This window comes from Myodes glareolus, chromosome 10 (genome assembly GCF_982192425.1).
Source record: "Myodes glareolus chromosome 10, mMyoGla1.1, whole genome shotgun sequence".
NCBI lineage: Eukaryota > Metazoa > Chordata > Mammalia > Rodentia > Cricetidae > Myodes > Myodes glareolus.
In genome coordinates, this window is record NC_142035.1 from 21,295,590 (window position 1) to 21,315,891 (window position 20,302).

The following is a 20,302-nucleotide window of genomic DNA, read 5'->3' on the forward strand; positions in this document are numbered from 1 at the left end:
ATTTAACTGTGGCAAAATTAGCATGCAATTTGTAAGTCATTACGGTGCAAAGTATGTGGTGAGAACACTTTATTGAATAAACCTGCTGAGTATAATTTTCCCAGGAACTAAGAAAGAAAAGCCTCTCTCTAAGGCTCTCCTCCCTCTTTCAGAAATCCCCGCCAGCACCTATCTAATTACGTCTTGCTCTGACGGCAGCTTCTGCACATTGAACCCACAGGGATCTTGGTCTTTTCTGGGCTTCAGCCTGTTTGGGGAGCCCAGTGAAATCTGCTGAGACAAGCACCCTGGATATTTACTGATCATGAGGGCTGCTGCTTGCTAGGAGAGTTGGAAGCATTACATGGCCTTTAAAAGTTCAGATCTTGTTAACCAGGAGCCCCTGGGGTATGTCCAACTTCACTCTGGATCTCAAGGACACTGACTACAGCCTGAACATATTGGGCACCAGCCCAAGGTATGGATGACACTCTCCTCTAGTTACACACCGCTGTAGTTATAAAATATGAACTGAAAATGCATAAAATGACCTGGTGCTGGAAGAGTCCAGTCATGCTTCTAAGCACACATGGACTTCCTTAGTTGCATACATCTGTAGGACTGGGGATATTGCTCCACAGGAGAGCATTTGCACAGCAGGTACAAGGTCCTGGCTTCCATTTTTAGCATTGTAAGCAACAAACAACACAAATGCTACCACCAACCAAACAACACAAATGCTGCCATCAACCAAACAACACAAACACTACCACCAACCAAATAACACAAATGCTGCCACCAACCAAACAACACAAATGCTACCACCAAACAATACAAATACTACCACCAACAAAACCCTACAGTACTGCTGCAATTACAGTCGAATCTACATGTGTGTATTTTCAATGGTGGGTGAATTTTTAAAAATTTATTTGATTTTATATTTATTTGTTTGTTTGAGACAGGGTTTCTCTGTGTAAAAACCTTGTTTGTGTAAAACCACTATAGACCAGGCTGACCTCGAATTCAGAGATTTGCCTGCCTCTGCCTCCAAAAGTGCTGGGACTAAAGGTGTGTGCCACCACGCCTGGCTGGATTTTTTTTTTTTAAATTAAACATTAGGGGCAAAAATGAAAGCTATGGAACAAGTTAGGTATGGAGCACCACCCATCCTCCTAAATACCCAAGGGCAGTGGTCCTTTTATCAGGCTCAGCATCAGCGTGCAAATCTTCAGAACAGATCACAGGCCCAGAGGAAGTAAACAAGCACGCTACCTACCAGCTATGGGGGTGGGGCTCTGTGCCAGGGACTATGCCCTTTGAGAAGGGCTCATACCTAATGAGCTCTGACCTTGCATGTGGCACCAGCTATAAGACCCACTCAGGAGGACAGGACTGCAGGTGGGGAGACAGAGAAAGGGATTAGTGTCAGACCAAACTGCAAGTTAATAGGGTTTCTCCTGGAGAAAAGGAAACAAAAGGTTCCCTGCCTCCTTCTAGGTGCTGGGCATGGCTATGGCTTTTCTACTTGACGTTACTTTTAGTATACTGCTACCTACCCAATTTCCAAGAAAAAAAAAATTGAAACACCTTAAAAATAAAAGGCCACTAAGGGAAAAAACAGGCATGGGCAATGTAGTCATGTGTCCAAAGCCAGAGAGCCAGAGAGCCAGGGAGCCAGGGAGCCAGGGAAAGGCCTGGCACTGAGCCCAACTCCCTGGCTCTTGTCCTCCTTTCCCGGGATCTGGTAGCAGACTGAAAACACCCCACCCCTACTTGGTGTGCACGTGGAAGAATTACAGAGTGGTGAAGGTGACTCTAGCCACCCCTGGACCTCTAGCCCTCCCCAGCAGCATACCACTCCTGGGTCTTTAATTGGCACTTGGGCCTCCTGCCCTTGGCCAGTGCCTGGTCCAGTGCCTGGCCCAGAACAGGAGTCTAATCAACATTTACCAATGACTGGATTCTCTCCATTGAATCTCGGTCAAGTGCAAACCACACACAAGTGCATTGCACTCAGAAAAAAGGTTTACAGCGAAGGGTGGCTGAGAGACACTGAAAAGCTAACATCTGATTCTGTCACCTAGAGTGGGGAGCTTTGCAGGCTGGTGAAGAATGAGAGACATTCATCCCTTACTAATCTGAGGGTCATCCAAATGCCTTAGAAACAGTGTTCACATCAGCAGTGTGTGTAGAGTCCCCACGGTGGTAGGACATCTGTAATGGGAGTAGGGAGACCAACTGTTTATGACCCGAGAGAGAGGACAGCAGGAGGAAGGGGTGAAAAGAAGGTGTGTGGCTCTGTGACACGACACCCACGAGGCGGCTTCATCTGCCAGGACAGAGCCCAAGTGCTGGCAGTGAGCACCACTCATGAATATGCCCCGCCTGCCTTGGCTTTTGGAGCAGCACGAGGCTGCTGAGCACTAATGGCCTTGGAATGTTTGCCAGTGCCCAGCAAAACGGCCTTGGCACCAAGGAGACAGATGTTTGTCAATGAATGGCAGGGCCCGAGACTATGGCACACAGCAGCCTGCGGGAGGCTGGGGGAGCGGCTGCAGCCGTCACTCTCCATCAGTGCTAATCAATTTCACACCCTCTTCAATGCACATAATGGATAATCTCGGGAAGCACGCCAAGGACCCTAACAGCGGCATGCAAGCTGTCCCAATGCCCAACTGCCTACTGGTCTTCCCGGTGTGTCTATGCTCCACCTCACACAAAGCACAACCAGTCTGCTGAGGTGGCCCCTCTGGGACAGCAGGCGGGAAGGGTGCTCAGGCAAAGGACTGCTGGCTTGCTGAAGTGACACAGAAATCCAGTGGAGGAGGGCCACATGGCAGCAGCTTCTACTCAGTGAGTAGAGACTTTGCAAACGCTTACACTCGGTTTTCAGTCACTGAAAGAAACAGCTACTCTCATTTATGTGGAGAGGATAAGTTAGTTGCTCAGGAGCTCAAAGCCAGAAGTAGCAGAGCTGGTGTGAAACCAAGGCCTGACTCCCCATAGGTATGTGTCACTTTCTACCAGGGCTGGCCTCTCCTCTCTTCTCCCCTCCCCAGAGGACAACTCCTTCCTCTTAGGTAGTTTTTGTTCTTGTTCGTTTGTTTGAGACGGGGTCTCATGTAGCCCAGGCTAGCCTCAAACTCATTATGTAGTTGAGGATGACCCTGAACTTCTTGTCCTTCTGCATTCACCATGCAAGTGCTGAGATTAAATGAAAATATCACCATACCCAGTTTACACGGTGCTGGGGATTGGCCCCAGGGTTTTGTGCATGCAAGCACTCCACCGACTGAGCCGCATCCCCAGGTCTTCTCCTTAGGTTTTTAATCCATCCCATTGTCAAAACAGCAGTTACCAAAGGATGGCCCACTGAATTGAGTGAAGCATTAAGGTAGAGGGACCTAGGAGCCACACGAGGAGCAGTGAAAGTCATGACTGGCAGCAATTTCAAAGAGGCAAGTCTGCCTTGTAGGCTTTCTTCCGCCACTTAAAACCTGCTTCAGCGGGTTCTCTTTCTCAGGGGCGGTGTCATGGCTATTCCCACACAGAGCTAGAGAACCTTCATGTGTGTCTAGTCACTCCCACAAGGAAAGGCTTCCTTACTATGACACCCTGCCAGTCACTCAGTGTTCCTCAAGTACCAGATGAGACGAAGGAGCGGGCCTAAGTATCTAAGCCCAGCTCAGCACTTAGAGTCCCTGCCTTTATCTTGCAGCTGGATCTCTGTGTGAAAGAAGAAAGTGCCTATTAATCAATTCAATCAATCAGCAAACACCTGAGCACTTACCAGGCTTAGAGATCACAGGGAACTCAGAGTGAGAAATAGTTATAGTCTACTGGCCTGCCTAGGTGGGGTGTGTTTTATGGCAGAGTGGGAGCGTTGGGCAGGAAATGGTAAAGAAACAGGTCTCAGGGTCCCACATCTGGATTCCCCAGTTCCAGCCTAGCTGTGCAGAGCGATCATCAGCTTTGCCAACCACCGGGGTGGGTGCTGACATACTCCTGCTGGAGAGGCTCCAAAGCCTCAAATGCCCCTCCAAGGTGAGAACTGAGAGAACCAGATAATCAAGATCACAAGGAAACTCAGGGCTCCTGCAGCCAGCAGAGAGCAGGGAAGCGCTCACACCGTACTGCTGCTGCACCCTGGGGGTGTCTGCAGGTCAGAAGACAGACTGGACAATCGGCGAATGTGACAACCTGCCTTGATTAAGATGCGAGCTGAGTAAGCCACAGGGCTGCAGGTGGAATGGTATGGAGGCAGGGGAGAAGCATGGGGCCACCTGACGGAAGAACAGGAAACCCACCCAGGCCCATGGCCCTCAGCAAGCTGTAGGAGCAGAAGATAGCCAGCCATGGCAGTCTAGGGTTTGGCCTGGCCACAGAGATAAAGCCTTTATTCCCTGGGTTGTCTGCGAATGCAAAGCTGGATCTACTGACTTCTCAGCTTCCTCCTGCTCTCCTCTCCTGGGATTCCTTTCTTAGAATCATCCCGCAAACACCACTTCTTCAAGACAATGGCAGCCAACAGCTTGGTCACTATGGTACCAAATCCTGGCACTGTACTTGGGTACTTTTGAGAGCTGTGCTTGCCTAGAATCTTGTCCCAAACTCCTAGGGTGACCTGGGTCAGTCCTGCACCCTTCCTCCTAAAAGCTCCCCACTTGCAGAAGGGCGTTACACTGTGGCTGTTAACTAGGTTTAGAGCCTCTGGGGAAATGCACACCAGGTATGACTATGAGGGTGTTTTCAGAAGGAAGGCCTACCCAGTGTCATCCCACGGACTGAATAAAGAAAAGAAAGTGAGCTAAGCACCAGTATTCGCCTCTTCCTGCTTTGTAACTGGTTGCCTCATGTTTCTGTTGCCATGCCTACAGACTGATAGACTGTGCAGCCACAAACTGTGAGCCCAAACCAACTCCTCTTCCCTTAACTTGTCTGGTATTTGATCAAAACAACAATAACAGCAACTAATACACATGTACACCACAGTGGCCTTTTGCTCTGCCCTTAAGACATGTTAGGTGGCCCATGGCTGTAGAGGCACCTTTGGTCTACCTGTCTTGTGCAGAGAGAGAAGGCACACAAGGTACCAAATGGAGTGTGTCAGGAATTTGCAAGAAGTGGGCAGGGATACATACATGTTTCTCTCCTTCAATCTTCTTGTCGGCCACCTGCATTGCACCCAGATATTTAAAATGCAGCTCCATTAGCCTGTCAACCTGAAAGAGAACCACAGGCAGGAGTGAGAAGGGAAGAGCACACCCCCCACTTCACTGTCATTGCCTGCAAAGGGAGACCCGCCCTTCTACCTCTGATATGGGGGATGGACATCAAGGACACACCCAGAGCAGAACAGGGTGCTGGTGCGAATAGCACCCAGCAAGCACCAGCTGGAACACACGCCCACTGCTCAAAGGAAGAGTGCTAGCCTCTCTACGACTCCAAGGAATTCAAGTGTTAGTAACAAACAAATAAATAAATAAACATTCGAGTCCCTTCTTGCAAAGCAAAGGCACTTGAAGCTACATACTTGATATTCACTTAGAACTTAGATTTCGTTTTTCCAACTGAAACCTTTCATGTTCAGATTCTGCCCCAGAGCTGATCTTAAAAAAAAAAAAAGTCAGAGTAAAATCTTTTCAGTTGCTTTTGAGTCAGAAGAGAGAGCCAGAAAAACTCCTTCAGCAACCTGAAAAAAAAACCTCTGGCTTCTGTTCAGAAATAACCTGAGTCAGTTCTCAGCTCAGCAAAGCCGTCCTGGAACATGGCCTGCGGACACCAAATGGGTTTGGAAAGGTTCACTTTCCCTAAGGCCTTCAAAGGACAGAAAGAGTGCCGCCTTGATGCTGGCCAGACTTCTGACCTACCCGCCAGGCTGGTGCCACCATAGCTGCTGGCAAGCAGTCTTTTTTTGCACTGGAGCTGATATCATGTTGCTCCAATGTAGACGCAAACAGTCCAGGCAAATCGCATCCAAGCCCCAACGCTTGGCAGCTGATTGCGACTTTGTGACTTAATGCATTTCCCTCACATGTCCATGATTTCCTTTACCATGAAAACGTATATCAGGTAACAGGGACGTGATGTCATTCCTACTACAAAGGTGTGGAAACTGGAGCACAGAGCGTCAAATGATGTCACAGCGTGACTGCTGAGACGCTCTGTGCTGCGGTGCATTGCTACTGGGCAGCACAAACAGCTCAAAGGGGCAGAGCAGGACCCTCTGAAGGCTGTATCCCAGCTCTACCTTCAGTACAAGCAGGAATGTAATTATCATGTGTTAAAGCGGGGACTCTGAGCCGCCTTCTCCTCTGGAACTGCCTATTATACACAGTGTGGACAGAGGCACAGGCTCCTGTACTCAGCAACCTGGGTTCAAGCCCAGCTCTGGGTATTAGTGGCATGATCGTGGGCATTCCTGTGATGCCTCTACGCTTCAGTTTCCTACTGAAAACGCGGTGACACGAGCACTAGGATAAAGTGCAGCTCTGCACAGCACAGTGGAGGTGGCGCCTTGTTCCCCATGCCCCAGCAGCCATTCAACAAACGGTAGCTGCTCTTACTGTTCAGTTCTTCTGGTTTGGGATGCGTGATGACGACACGAAATGCTGTCCGATCTCACACAGCATAGTGATCGTCACCAGCTTCTGCAGCCACCGGAGCTGCTCAGCATTTCCTTCGAGACCTTTCTTCCCTCACCACCTAGTGAGAGCTCATCGAATCCACTCACCCCCACCCACCACTGAGTCTTCCAGAGTGGCACACACCTTTTCTTTCTTGCACATGCGTGTGCATGCGGAGGTCTGAGGTTGAGGCAGGTGTCCTCCTTGCTTGTGCTCCACTTTGCTTACTGGAGCAAAGTCTCTTGCTGAGCCAACGCTCAAGGACCCCAGCTAGTTTAGTTAACTGCCAGCCAGCTTGCCCCAGGGATCCCTGGGCTTTGCCTTCCGCATGCTGGTATCAGGGTGGCTGCCACACCTGTCCAGCTTTTACATGGGTTCTGGGTTACTAAACTCTGGTCTCTGTGATTACATGTCAAGTGCCTGAGCCATGTCTGTAGCCCACATACCTAGAAAGTAGCAAAACAGCTTTACCTACAGACCTCTGGCTCCAAAGCATGTTCTCAGTCACCTGGCTACGCTGTGCACCCCACTACACCCTAACCTAAACCCTCTTATACTCTCCTCTCACAAGGTCTGAAAATCCCCACCCCAGGAGGCACTGGCATTCGAGGGGAAAGCACAGCTGAACACAAGACTGGAAACTCAGGAACCTTCAAGACACAAAGCAACAGACTCAGATGCTGGAGGAGATACTTCAGGGGAGAAGCACTGGCACCAGCACCCGTCAGGTGAGGAGCTGTCTCCCCAGCACTCTGACCCTGCCCCTATCTTCATGGTCACAGTTACCCACCTTCTCGCTGTCATTCTCAGTAAATTTATTCAGAAGCCGGGTCCGCTGCTGCCCTCTCAGGTTGCGTAGGAGGGAAGCCAGGATCGAACAGACATGCTCTGGGGTGGGAAGGAAAGAAGAGAACACGCTGAGATCACAGCAGTAATTATTACCTTTTCAGGCCAGTCTGCTCTGTCAGAGGAGGAGAAAGGAGGCGTCAATGACTGAGACTATTGATTAATAAGACAAGAACCTCAATGGTGTCATCAGAAAACTAAATTTATCTGGGCATGCTGCACAGATATACAGTCAGAAGGGATGACATCCTCAAGGGCAGAGTGAGCAAGGAGACCAAAGGGAGGTGAGAATTTCTATCTTGCCTGGAATTAATTGACTTGTATTGTCCACAACAGAATCTCAAACTAATCCCCCACTTAGAGAAAGGCCCTGTGAACAGAATACGAACACCAGCCAGGACATGAGTGAAGGATGAATGAGAAATGTTCTGTCACTTCTCAAATTGCCTTGCAACTTTCCTTGGCAACTGCCCTGGAATGAAATACAAAGTGTGATAGTGTCCAAACTCTGCTGAGCTGACCCCCCACTTGATGTTGAGGGGGGCTGGAAGGTGAGCACTTCCCACTGTGTCAGTCTCTTTAGTCCTGCAGCCCAGCGGCTTCCCTCAGACAGTGCCACCCCAGCCTTGCACAGGAGACAACTGCAGGCTATGGTGCAGGCTTCACTTCTGAAGACAGCTTTCTCTTTAAGCATTAAAAGACTCCCGAGAGACGGCTCTGTGGGTGAAGGATGGCTGTGTAAGCACAGGGACCTGAGTTCATATCCCCAGAACCCACACAGAAGCCAGGCCTGGTAGAACATGGCTGCAACCCTGGTGCTTCCACAGCGAGACAGGAGAAGCCCCAGGAGCAACGAGGAGGGCTCCCTGGCATATACAGCAGCAAACACGAGGCCCTGTCTCAAACAAAGTAGAAAGTGAGGACTCACACCCAAGGCTGTCTTCCAGCTCTACATGTGTGCAGTTGCACACACACATGCACGCATACATGCACACACACACACACACCACAGATTTAAAGATCCTTTAGCAATGACCTTGAATAGGTTACAGATACCTACTTATAAGGAAATGACAAAGTTTATTCTGAAATAAATTGTTGGTGCTGGGGAGATGGCTCAGAGGTTAAGAGTGCTCACTGTTCTTTCAGAAGACCAAGGTTTGGTTCCCTGCTACATTGGATGGCTAACAATCACCCGTACCTCCAGTACCCGCACATACTTGGCATACACTCATGGAGACATGCACATACACACACTAAAAAGAGGGGGTTGGAGGGATCTGACTTGGCATACACTCATGGAGACATGCACATACACACACTAAAAAGAGGGGGTTGGAGGGATCTGTCAGTGGTTAAGGGCCTGGGATCAATTCTTAACACCAACATGGCAGCTCACAAATGCCTGTAATTCCAGTTCTAGGAGATCTGACATCGTCTTCTGGCTTCTGTAGGCACAGGGCACAAACACATTACACAGATATACATGGAGGCAAAACACCCATACAAATAAGATAACAAAATAATTTTTTTTAAAAATGGGAAAAATTTCTCAACCTAGATGATATTTGACAATTGAAGAGCATCTTCATATGTAGGTCCTACCCAGAGTTCTGAGTTCTGTGACTGTGAACTTCAAAGAGCCACAGGGAAACACCCCACATCTGCTGTGACATTCTGGGCTTGAGTGTGTCCTCCTTTACTTATACCCCCTCATGTCCCCAACTTAAGTCAGAAGCCTTTGTTCTCAGATATCTGCAGAGTTGGGTTCATCCTGCATTGTGTCTCATATCTTTGGAAACCATTTACACGCTGAGACTCATGAACTTGAACCTGTAACCAGACCCGTCCTTTGAATGTCCTTTCGAGTCATACAGTCACCGCTTTTCCCACATACTTGTCTGACAGGTCTGTTCAGCTTAGCCAGCTAATGGCAAGATCCTACCCTCCCTCTCCAGCCTGCTTCATTCACTTCAGGGTGACCAGGTTCTCAAGCCCCACAGCAGATCCTTCATGAAGACACCTTTTATTTCTCCCTCAGATGTGACTCCAGCTCTACACCATCATCACCATCCCCCACTCTGGTCTGAATTACTTTCACCCTTGCCCACAACATGCCACAGCCTGCGAGCAGGTGTCCTTGCTTTCATCCTTGTCCCTGGGCATAGTCTTCACAGGGCATAAGGATATTTCTTCAGCAATGGCTCCTGACCTTCATCTAACTGCTTCTTCTGTTGCTGGGTGCTCCTGTCTCAAGAAGCAACAGTCAGGCCAAGGCCAATGCAGTTACCCCGGTGATTACTCTTTAGACTCAGGGGCCTCAGCCCTCTCCAGTAGACTCCTTTGTCCATACTCTTTGAAAATGCAAAGCTGCAACACGGCAGTTCTAGATCTCATTAAGCCTTCCTTCTCTCCACATTAAGTGCTGAGTGGTACTGATTTTTGTTCACCATTTCCTTCAATCAGAGTATATGTTGCCAGAAGACAAGGGCTCCAGTCTGCTTTGGTCACTGCTTACCTCTCATCCCCATGCCTATTCCAGCCTGTCATATACAGTAGGTATTTTGGGAAGCCTTTGTGAATGAATGGGAAGAAAGCAGACTCTCTGTATAAAGACCATTACTGAGTTCTGGATGTGTCTTTAATGCCTTCATACCTCTGGGTAAAGCACCCAGTCCAGGTTCAGAGGAATGTGGCCTTGTATGCGGAACAGAAAGAACCAGGTTACAGACCACCAACCAGGGCTCTGCTCTGGATAGGGCAGCAGCATAAGCAGGGATAGCCTTGAAGGCACAGTCAGGGAAAGCAAGGCCTCTGGGTGAGCCAGGAAGAAAAGGCCAGAAGGTAGAGGGTGGGACACCCAAAATTCTGCTAGTCAAGGCTGAACGAGCAGGTTGGGGCTCTGAGCCCTTCAGCTGGTGAACAGGTGTGAGAGAAGTCATAAAGAATGCAGTGAATCTCACATACTCAGCTCTGAAACTTTGAAACTACTTAGCACGGCAGCTGGGAACAACCTCTGTGTATACATATAAGGCATCTGACAACCGCAGAAGGAGAGCGAACAACAGCCAGTTCTCGTCCAGTGTCCAAAACAACCCTCTCTGTATGGATGGAAAAAGTCAGGCCCAGAGCACAGGAGCATGCCCACAGTGAGCTGGTGCAGGGGGTTGGCACGGTCCTACCTTTAGATGACAGACAGCCATTCACCACTTAGCTCTTGAGTGCAACAGGTGAGTGCCCAGGGCTCCAAACAACACAGCACCCCAACCTGAAGGGGCTCCTTATGAATAGGGAGGTCAAATCAACTATTATAGTGCTCTGTGCAGGCTCAGTAGCTTGGTAGGTATGGGACACTTGGGAGCAGGGGACATCTGCCTAATGCTTCCCACTGGAAGAAAGAAAATTGAAATTCCTAAATCCTGGTAACCATGTGAAGAGGAAAGAACATTCCAAGCTGGGGAAGCAAATCTATAAAGGCCTTGTTGGAGTGTCATGTGCATGTAGGGAATGGAAGACCAGCTGTGGGAAGTGACCAACCACGATACCAGTGACTTTAGAGTGGGATGCAGAGACAAGATCACATCAAGGTTTAATCCCATCTCAGCAGCTCCATTTCCTCCTACAGACCAACCCTAGGAACATGTCTCTTTCCTGATGAATTGTTTTGTTTGTTTTCCCTCTATCTTGGCTATTAGGAAGCTGAAGGATGAATTCATGGTACCCAAAGGAAGCAGCATCCCTTATTGCTTTATTGTTGGTCCCAACAGAATGCAATGGATGCATGTGGTAAAAATGAAACCACACAAGGCACAAATATACTTACTATTTATGTGTATCTATACTGGTATTTTTCTTTTCCCATTCTCCTCCCACTATCTTGCCTTCCCCCAAAAGAACTACAAAGTACCTTGTGTATATTCTCATGAGAAAATTTATATTATATACATACATATTCCCAAATATAATATACTTCCTTTTTAAAATGGGTATATAGATGCCACTGAATTTAACTAGTGAGCCCAATCTGGGTATTTTTGGTAGCTTCCAGTTTGAGATTTTTTTTTCTTGTCATTAAGGACAATGATATTCACATATTCTGGCATACTTTTCTATGTTTTTTTTCCTTATGGCATATTCTTAATAATGAGATATGTGACTCATGAAAATCACATATAAAATGCTTAATGTCATTTGGGTCAGAGAGATGGCTCAATGGGTAAAGACAATGTTTGGATGGAACCTCCAGTTCACTCCTGTGTGATCTGGAAAGCCTCATTCCTGTTCCTCTCTTCAAACCCTGCCCTCTCAGAGGCTATCCAAGGAAGAAAGGATGCCAAAAAGCCCAGGTCCACATTCCTGGCAACTATTGAAACTTTCTCCCCCGTTGCTGCCAGCAGCCCAAGTCCCCGCCTAAGCATTACAGCTTTTGACTACTTGGGCACAAACCCAGTCTGTGGCAGACACATCATTACCCCTCGCCGACAGGCTATATAACCTCCCTGCTTTGGTTTGGGCATGTGGCTTCTCCGGCCTCAAGTTCTGGAACTGGAGAACCTGTCTGGGAGTTGCTTTGTGCAAATAAACCTGTAGTTACACTTTCTCAATTTGACTTGATCTGGCTTACTGTATCAGTGGAGAAACCTATTATCCAGGTACAGAAAATCTATCAAACAACACTGGCCATGCAAACCTGGAGAGATGAGTTCAATCCCTGGAACCCACATAAAGGTGGGAAGGAAGAACTGATTCACAAAGTTGTACTAACTGCCACATATGTGTTGGCTGTGGCACATGTGCCCTCCCCCGACATGTGTGTATGCACAACAAATAAATAAATAAAAATCTCTAAAAGGGATTGGTAGCTAAGCATCCGTCTCCCTACACCCTTCCTCACAGTGTATACCATTTTCAGGTAGAACCAGACTGCCGCCTGATTAGCACGTGCCTGTCCAACATTCTTTTCCTATGTGCATGAACTGGGTTCCCCAGACACAGGGTACTGCGGGATACCCTACAATACAGAGGTCTGTGGTGAGGGTTTGGTGTTTGGTGTCTGTGGAGACCTAGGGAAGCCAGAGGAGCAGTTCCACAGTAAACTCAAAGGCCAGAGGTTCAGGCCAAATACACTAAGTCCCAGAGTGGAGGCTGAGAACCATACCTGAGGGCTGTCTGGCTCCTCCTCCTTCTTACTATATTTGGGGTTCTCAATAGACGGGGTGATGCCCACCCACACTGGGAGGATGATCTTTACTCAGCTATCTGATCCGAATGCTAATCTGTCCCAGAAACACCCTCCTAGGCACACTCAACTACCAGGTTCCTTATAGTCACATACATGATTTACTCATTACCCCATGCTTACTAACATTTGCATGGCTTCTCCTGTGAACTTAGTTTTCTTAATTTTGAGATCTAAGGGATCCTTGTAGGTTAAGGAAACTACCTTCTTTGTGTATGTTTCTTTCTTTTTTTAAAAAAAATATTTATTTATTTGTTTTTATTATGTATACAGTATTCTGTCTGCAGGCCAGAAGAGGACACCAGATCTCACTACAGATGGTTGTGAGCCACCATGTGGTTGCTGGGAATTGAACTCAGGACCTTTGGAAGAGCAGGCAATGCTCTTAACCGCTGAGCCATCTCTCCAGCCCCCTTTGTGTATGTTTCGAATATTTTCCTTAGTTTGCCATCTGTCTTTTGGAAGTTCTTACTCAAAGTCAGATTTAGCACCAGCCTACTGTTTTGCTCTGAAGCTGCTTCAGATGCCTATTTGAGGGCTAGATGCACAGCTCAGTTGGTAGAATGCTTATGTAACATGCATGAGGCCATGGGCTTGGCTCTCAGTACCCTTCTCTCTCCCCAATCCTATCTGAAAGCAGGTATGGTACGTCGTCACCATTCGTCGCGCACATATGACAGCACACTATTTTGTCTATACACCTCACAGCGAAGCTATGGGAAAGGTGCCACCTTTATCTCAGTCTTATTAATCTGGAATTGAAGGCTTGGAGAGGTTAATTTGCAATCCCATGCTTGAAAAAGCAGAATCCATGTTCTCTGACTCCAAGTGGCAACCTTTTCCTCACTGCTATGTTTTCCATAAACAAAAACCAATCCCCTGGCTGTTAATGAAGGACAAGAGGGGCCCAGAAACCAAATCAGGGGCTCACTGTGCCCACAAGACAGGCACTATGTAACTGTGGATTTACGAAACCCCACAGTTTTAGTGAGGCTAACATGAAGCAAAAGGCCATATGGAGGAAGGCATGAATAACACCCGCCTTCCCTGCGTTACTGAATTAGTCTTTCCAGAGCAATTTCTTTCAGAGTCTAAATAAAGAAGAGACTGAGTTTTACACAGTTCCACAAATACCGAACCAGAACTTCACTCTGCAGTCCTTTTCTCTTTGAATCCTGCTGTTTCTGGTGGATGAAAAGTACCAAGGGAGTGTTCTTTATATACCTTACCAAGAGGGCAGGGGTTACTGGTGCCTGGGGAGGGCATCCAGAACAGTACGTTTCAAGGAGGGAAATATGATCTCTGAAGGGATCACTTTGGCACCAAATCCTCTTAGCATGCATGCCCACAGCTCGCTTAGTCTAGGCAGGAGAAACCTTGACCGTCACACAGTACACTAAGCAGACCGTCATCTGCCTGATTGATGGGCTTTAAGCCAAGCAAACCCGACGCTCCATGCTCCTTCTACCTCTGTAAGCTCTGGCCTGTCATATGTCACAGGGAAACGCTCCAGCCACCCCAAGTTTTAGTACACAGGTTTCATTAGCTACTAATAAATGTAGCTTCCCTAAGAACAGATTTCAGCCCAAGGTGGTGTCAATTTTTCATACACCAAGGAGATGGGGAGAGCTGCTGGCACAGAGAGCAGAGGAGATAACAGGTTTATCTGCTGGCCAGCGCTGCTCGGCTGCTCTGTCATTTCGACAGGATAAAATGGAGGTGAAGGATGGCTATGGAGCTGTCAATGTGGACGTGCAGATGTGGTAGCGCCACTGCAGAGGAAAAACACACAGACATACCTGCCATATCCCCCTACCACGCACGCACACTCTACACATATAACACACCACATACATGTGCCACACCATACCACATCTCTACACCTGGAATCCACAAAGGGAAAGGTCAGATAAATCTAGTTTTCAACTCACTAGTGAGAGAGGTGGGCATCTTGGCATCCTGGTAGAATGTCAAAGCCAGCACTGACACTGTGCCCGTGTAACTCCCTGCCTGCTGGGCACCCTGCTCAACAGACAGACAACTGGCTGCCTCCTACACTAATTACTGAAACTGCCTGGAGGGGTGGCTCTGGTCCATTCTTTCCCTAGCTTTACTCTCCTCAGGGCCTCTCCAGGGCGATTAGCAATGAACTAGATGGTGTCTATGCAGAGGGCTAAAAGTTTGATTTTCCAGGGCAGTTAGAGGTGTATGATTTTTCAGAGCTGGAAGGAACAAGAGCTCTCGAGCCTGCCTCCTTTGGGGTTCTGCATATAGAAACGATGGTCTAGGAAAGGGAATGACCTGCCTCAGGTAAAAACACATTTGGAAAGGGGCATGGGAATCTAAAATCTACAATCCTCCCTCCAAATCAGGACATTGGAGAATCCAAGGACTACTTCTGCCTGGATGTTCTGAGTGTCCCCATCTCTTAGAGATGGTCCCTTAGTTAAGAATCCTTGCTTCTTACACCAAGCAGGTCTTTCTAGAACAGCACTTCAAGCTGGCTCCTAGTGCAATGCACATCATTGCAAAGAACTGAACGCATCAGTGTTTCTTAAAAATAAGTGAGGTCCAAACCCCAACATGCGTTTGGTTAGCAGCAACTCACTCCATGAGAGAAGCTACTTGCCTTCAGGTCAGCCTGCTCATAAGAAAGGATACTAGATCTCCTGCAGAGAATGAAACAAGTACCGAGAACTCACTCCAACTGGGGTCTGCTCCAGATGAGGGCAGCGAATTCACCAGACTTGGGTTCAAAACCTATCCCCAGCTATTAGACCTCTCAGACGGGTGGTTTATCTGCCTCGGTTTTCTTGTCTGTAAAATGAGGCTGCCCCACCCACCTATTAGATCTGCTGTCTCAAGGGAAACACGTGCACAGTACCCACTCACCAGACGGCAATCTAAGCTGTGCCACACCACCACAAACAGCACTGTGGGAGTCTCTCGTCTGTGCACCCGCGGAGAGCTCTGTTCTCTCCTTGAGCACTGTTCTGGGCCCACAGTTCCTGCAGTGTCTTTGCCTGCCTGGGTCCCGGTGAGAAAAAACCTTTCTCACACTAAAATGGAGCAAGGCCAACCTCACTCTTGTCCTTTAATCCCACAATAGATTAAAACAAAGTACTGGGTGTGACTGTTTATAAAATCCACAAATCTGAAGACCTGCAGACATCCCTGAGGCAGGCATAGCTGTTTACAGGGAGCTGAAGGACACAGCACATCTCAGCAGGCAGGCTTACCTTTCAATAAAAATGAGCATATTTAGCCATAATAACCATTTATTGAAAAGAGAATACGTAATTTGCCAAACTATAAAACACAGCTTCTCGTTCTGGAGTTGTACAACTTCAGGTCAATGATAGGGCATAAAGCATTCTGACAGCTTCTGTGTGCCAGGCACAACAGCAGCAGCAGATCACGGAGAAGAAAGAGTCGACTGTCCTGTGAACAGGCTGGGGAGTAACATCAGAGAACACTATTAAGTGGCATGAAGGGGACACAGGGGACATGAGGAGGAGCCGAAAAGAGAGGGTGAGAAGGCCAGAATTGGGATTGGAGGAAAAGACCTCTTCTGACACCTTGGAGAGAGCAGGGTTGGGTGTGCTCTACTGCAAACAGACAGCTTGAGCTCACTGTTGTTTGAAGTAATGTTGGTAGGCTGGCAGAAGCCAGGAGTCTGAGTTTTACGGGCACATCTAGTTTCTGAAGCACAGACTGGGCACACTCCTCATAGTAAAAAGTCTGCTATAATGATAGATGGGCAATGGGAGGGTTGATGAGGTACATAACAGTTCCTAAATGCAACATCCTCTTACTCCTCCTGTGCCTCCAAATCCCAAGAGGGTGCTGCTAGGCTCTCTGATAAGTTTCAGTGTGAATGGCAGGGCAGGCCTACAATCACCAGAAAGGAAGAGGAGGCTCTGACAACAGAGCTGGCCACAGAGGAGGACCCTAGGTTAAAGCAGGCACAGGAATTCTATCATATGTCAGGTAGTGTCTGGGGACAGAAGTGACATACACTGACCCTGCCCTCCAGATGCCTCTGAATGACGTGACAGACGACAGAAATCATGGCAACCAATGGGCACTGGGCATACTGGTAACAACATGACATCCATACCCAGAATCCATATACACCAAAATACCAAGCTCTACTCCACCTAAGGTGTAATATGTCTTTGATAAAGCCATTGAAAAACAAAAAATAGGTACAATCTCATTCAAAGTGAGAGTGGGCAGAAAGCAGGCAGGAGAGCGGCATGAGCCAAGGCGCTCCGAGAAGCCGACCGAAGCCAAAGACCTGAACAGGGCAGGGTGGACAGAAACAGAAGAGATCAGTGTGGCAAGTAAGCAGAGGGTCAAGGGAGAAAGAAGGCAGGGGCAGGACAGGAATCAACTTGAATGTAAGACTATGGATAAATATAAAGCCCCCTGCATCCGGAAGACTGTGTGTGCGCGTACATGTGTATCTGCATATGCCACAGTGCATGTGGAGGTCAGAGGAGCTGGTTCTCTACTTCTACCACGTGGCCCCCAGGAATCAAACTCAGGCTGGCAGCAAGCACCTTTACCTGCTGAGCCATCATCATCCTGAGCATCTAGCCAGGCTCGGCTGGCCACTGCAGCCTCAGAACCTTCGCCTGCCTTCCAACTGGCTAAAGACAGACACACAAGGGTCAGCCAGGGTTCTAGCAGGATGGCAGTGGCTCCTGTATGTCACACACCAGGTCCATATTCGGGTCAGATGGAGAGGGCTACTTTAGAATTCAAGGCCACTCTGCAGCACTGCCTTTGTTTCCACTCAGCACCAAGGCCGTCAGCGCCTTTGTTCTAAGGAAACCAAACACGGTGCTGTTTTCATACTCTAAAATTACAGCCATCCAGTTTTAGTACTGAACCCACTGCCCACCTCCCTCCAGCTACCCAGATGGACAGACATCCTTGTTTCTGGTTAGATTCTAGATGCAAACAGGATGTTCAAAATACCCTAATTAGATCGATCCCGGCCTCAGCAGTAGTGTGCTGGAATACAGATTAATCTGCTGCATGGCCGACACTGGCAGCTGAAGTAGCAGGAGGCCCTGTCAAATCAAGCCACAGTATTACACGCTTCTGCCTTTACTATTAATTTTGTTCTCTTCTTACATTTCACGATAATAGACATCTGCCTAGTCAGGGATGTGGCATCCCATACAGAGTTACACGTGTGTGCTCAGTCCCTCCAGCTGAATACTGATGCCAGTCAGATCAAACACTCTTCGAAAGACAGATGGATCTGTGCGAGCATCTATATACAGCCTTTTAAACACACACATAAAATACATATATTCCTATTCTTCCCAAATGTTTCCTGAATATTCAATACATGGCAGGCATATGTGGGTCCTTAAAATGGTAACACAGATGCAAACCTAGCATGCACCTGTGTGCACACTGCATGTCATTTCACACTCACAACGTTCTACAGGTTACTTTGATCAGTCTTCCAATTTCCAGACAGGAAACTAGAGGCTCAATTAGGAAAAGGAATTTGTATCACAACAGCTAGGAAACAAATAACCTAGTCAGTTCTACAGAAAGTAAACTTGATCCTCTCCCTTAAACATTAAAAGGGCACCCGACTCCACTAGTGAGGCAAATAAAAACCACAGGCTACTTCCACTTGACTAAGCTTTCGAAGTGGAGTGTCCGGGAGGATGTGTGGGAGTGCTCCTACACCCTGCTGTCCATCAGAGCCCTTGCCACACTAATCCGCAGGTCCTTCTAAAGAGAAAGTAAGCTCCTCAAAGGCTGGGTTGCTGAGAGCTGCCATGAGAGTATACAGCAGGTGACAATTAGTGTTCAGTAGGCCGACCTGCCAGAAACGAATGACTGTCTGTTTCAGTAGGGAGCCCTACTAGGAAAAGTCTGGAGTTACTGACTGTAAATGATCAATTGCTTCTGGCTGTGATTCTCTTATGTGCTGCCACATTCCTTCCCTAATAATAGCCATGGGTATTATTCCCACAGATTGTGTGTTTATCTAGTGTATATATTCTAGATACTGGGCATACGTATAGCTGTGGATTGTCAGGAAGATGATTTTCACTCAATCTGTAAAATTTTGATAAGCAGAAATAATACTAGGCTACTTTTATTACTCAGACTGACATAGGAGAGTAACAGTATTCTTAGTTACAAAGACAATTAATTCTAGACTTCAGAACAAATTCAAGAGAATTCAAGGAATACACAAGGATAAATAATTCTCAGGTGTTGTTTATTGCTGCTGATTCAAGGTCAGGCTAGAAGCAACTTTGGTAGACACAACACTTTGTTTTTTTGTACGTAGTCCCAGCCTCATTTTACAGGCTCAAGTTTCAGCCAACTGTTTACTTTCTGTCTGAGAACCCTAAATATTTTCACTATGGCCAGTGTTACTCGCTGGCTGGTCAATGTCACCCTCCCTAGCCTAAGAGAAACCATATGACTTATCCTGTGTTATGAGAATGGGTTGGGTTCTGAAAATGTAACATAATTGTCCAGAGAGTTTGGCTGTGAGGAGAGGAAGCTGTGTTGAGCTATGTGGAGGGATGCTGGAAAGGGCTGTACAGGATGTGAATGAGGGTGTGTGTGCTGAAGAGAGATGGAAGAAGAAATGTGAAGATATGTAACTGTGTGGGGAATGTGTGGAGAATGTATAAAGAATGTAACTGTGTGGGGACAAGGAAGATGAAACTATAGATGCAACTGTGTGTAGAGATATGTGGCCGTGTAGGAGAGAGATGTATGTATGTAAAGAGAAATATGTAGTTATATGTAAAGAATGTAGCTGTGTGGAGACAGAGATTCTCAGAGAGGATTATTTAAGAGGAAGTAAAGGAGAACGTTACCATCAGAAAGCGTGTGTTTCCTTATTTACCCCTCAGATAGAAAAGTCTAGTCTTGGCTGCATTCGTGGATTTTTTTGCATACCCTGGTGCTGACTAGAGGCTGGCTCTCCCAATTAGCGATACTGGGTGAGTTTCAGTCCTGCCTCATTTAACTTATGCTGAATCAATGTCATTATGAGGCTCATGGTAAGAGCCTGCTACACACACACACACACACACACACACACACACACACACACAGAGAGAGAGAGAGAGAGAGAGAGAGAGAGAGAGAGAGAGAGAGAGAGAGAGAGAGAATAACTGAATCCCTGAAAAAGGAATGAGAAGAGGAGCTGGCTATCTGAGAGGGTCAGGACGAAAGAAACTCTGCAGCTTCAAAGCAATGTATCACAGTGGCGAAGGGGTAAGGACATGCCCAAGAGGCTGGGCACAGAGATGTGAAGGGCAGATCACTCACTGGGGGTGGGCAAGGGATGGAGGGTGGAGCAAACAGCTAAATATAGGAGATGCAAGAACCCCGAACCTTTGACTAGAATCTGGATTGGGTCCCACGGGATACAGAGCAGACGGTAGGAAAAGGCAGCTAGTTCTGTGTTCCAGGAAGGTCATCCTGGAAAAGGAGCAGGGAAGGATGACACAGAGGAGCTGCCAGGTCAGACGGGCATCTTACAGAAACACAGGCAACAACACAACTCACGGCATTCAGATGTCCCTAAGCAAAACCTGAAATAGTCAAT

At 47.6% G+C, this 20,302-nt stretch overlaps 1 protein-coding gene across 1 annotated transcript in view; it reads right to left on the minus strand.

Moving 5' to 3' along the window:
* The window catches only part of Ctnnbl1 (catenin beta like 1), a 167,977-nt gene that overhangs the window by 14,758 nt on the left and 132,917 nt on the right, over window positions 1–20,302 (minus strand). The window contains exons 12-13 of the mRNA XM_085697114.2: window positions 7,399–7,496; window positions 5,124–5,204 (exon numbers count right to left, since the gene is read on the minus strand). Coding sequence (XP_085553240.1) covers window positions 5,124–5,204; window positions 7,399–7,496 — 179 coding nt within the window. The remainder of the gene's footprint in view (window positions 1–5,123; window positions 5,205–7,398; window positions 7,497–20,302) is intronic.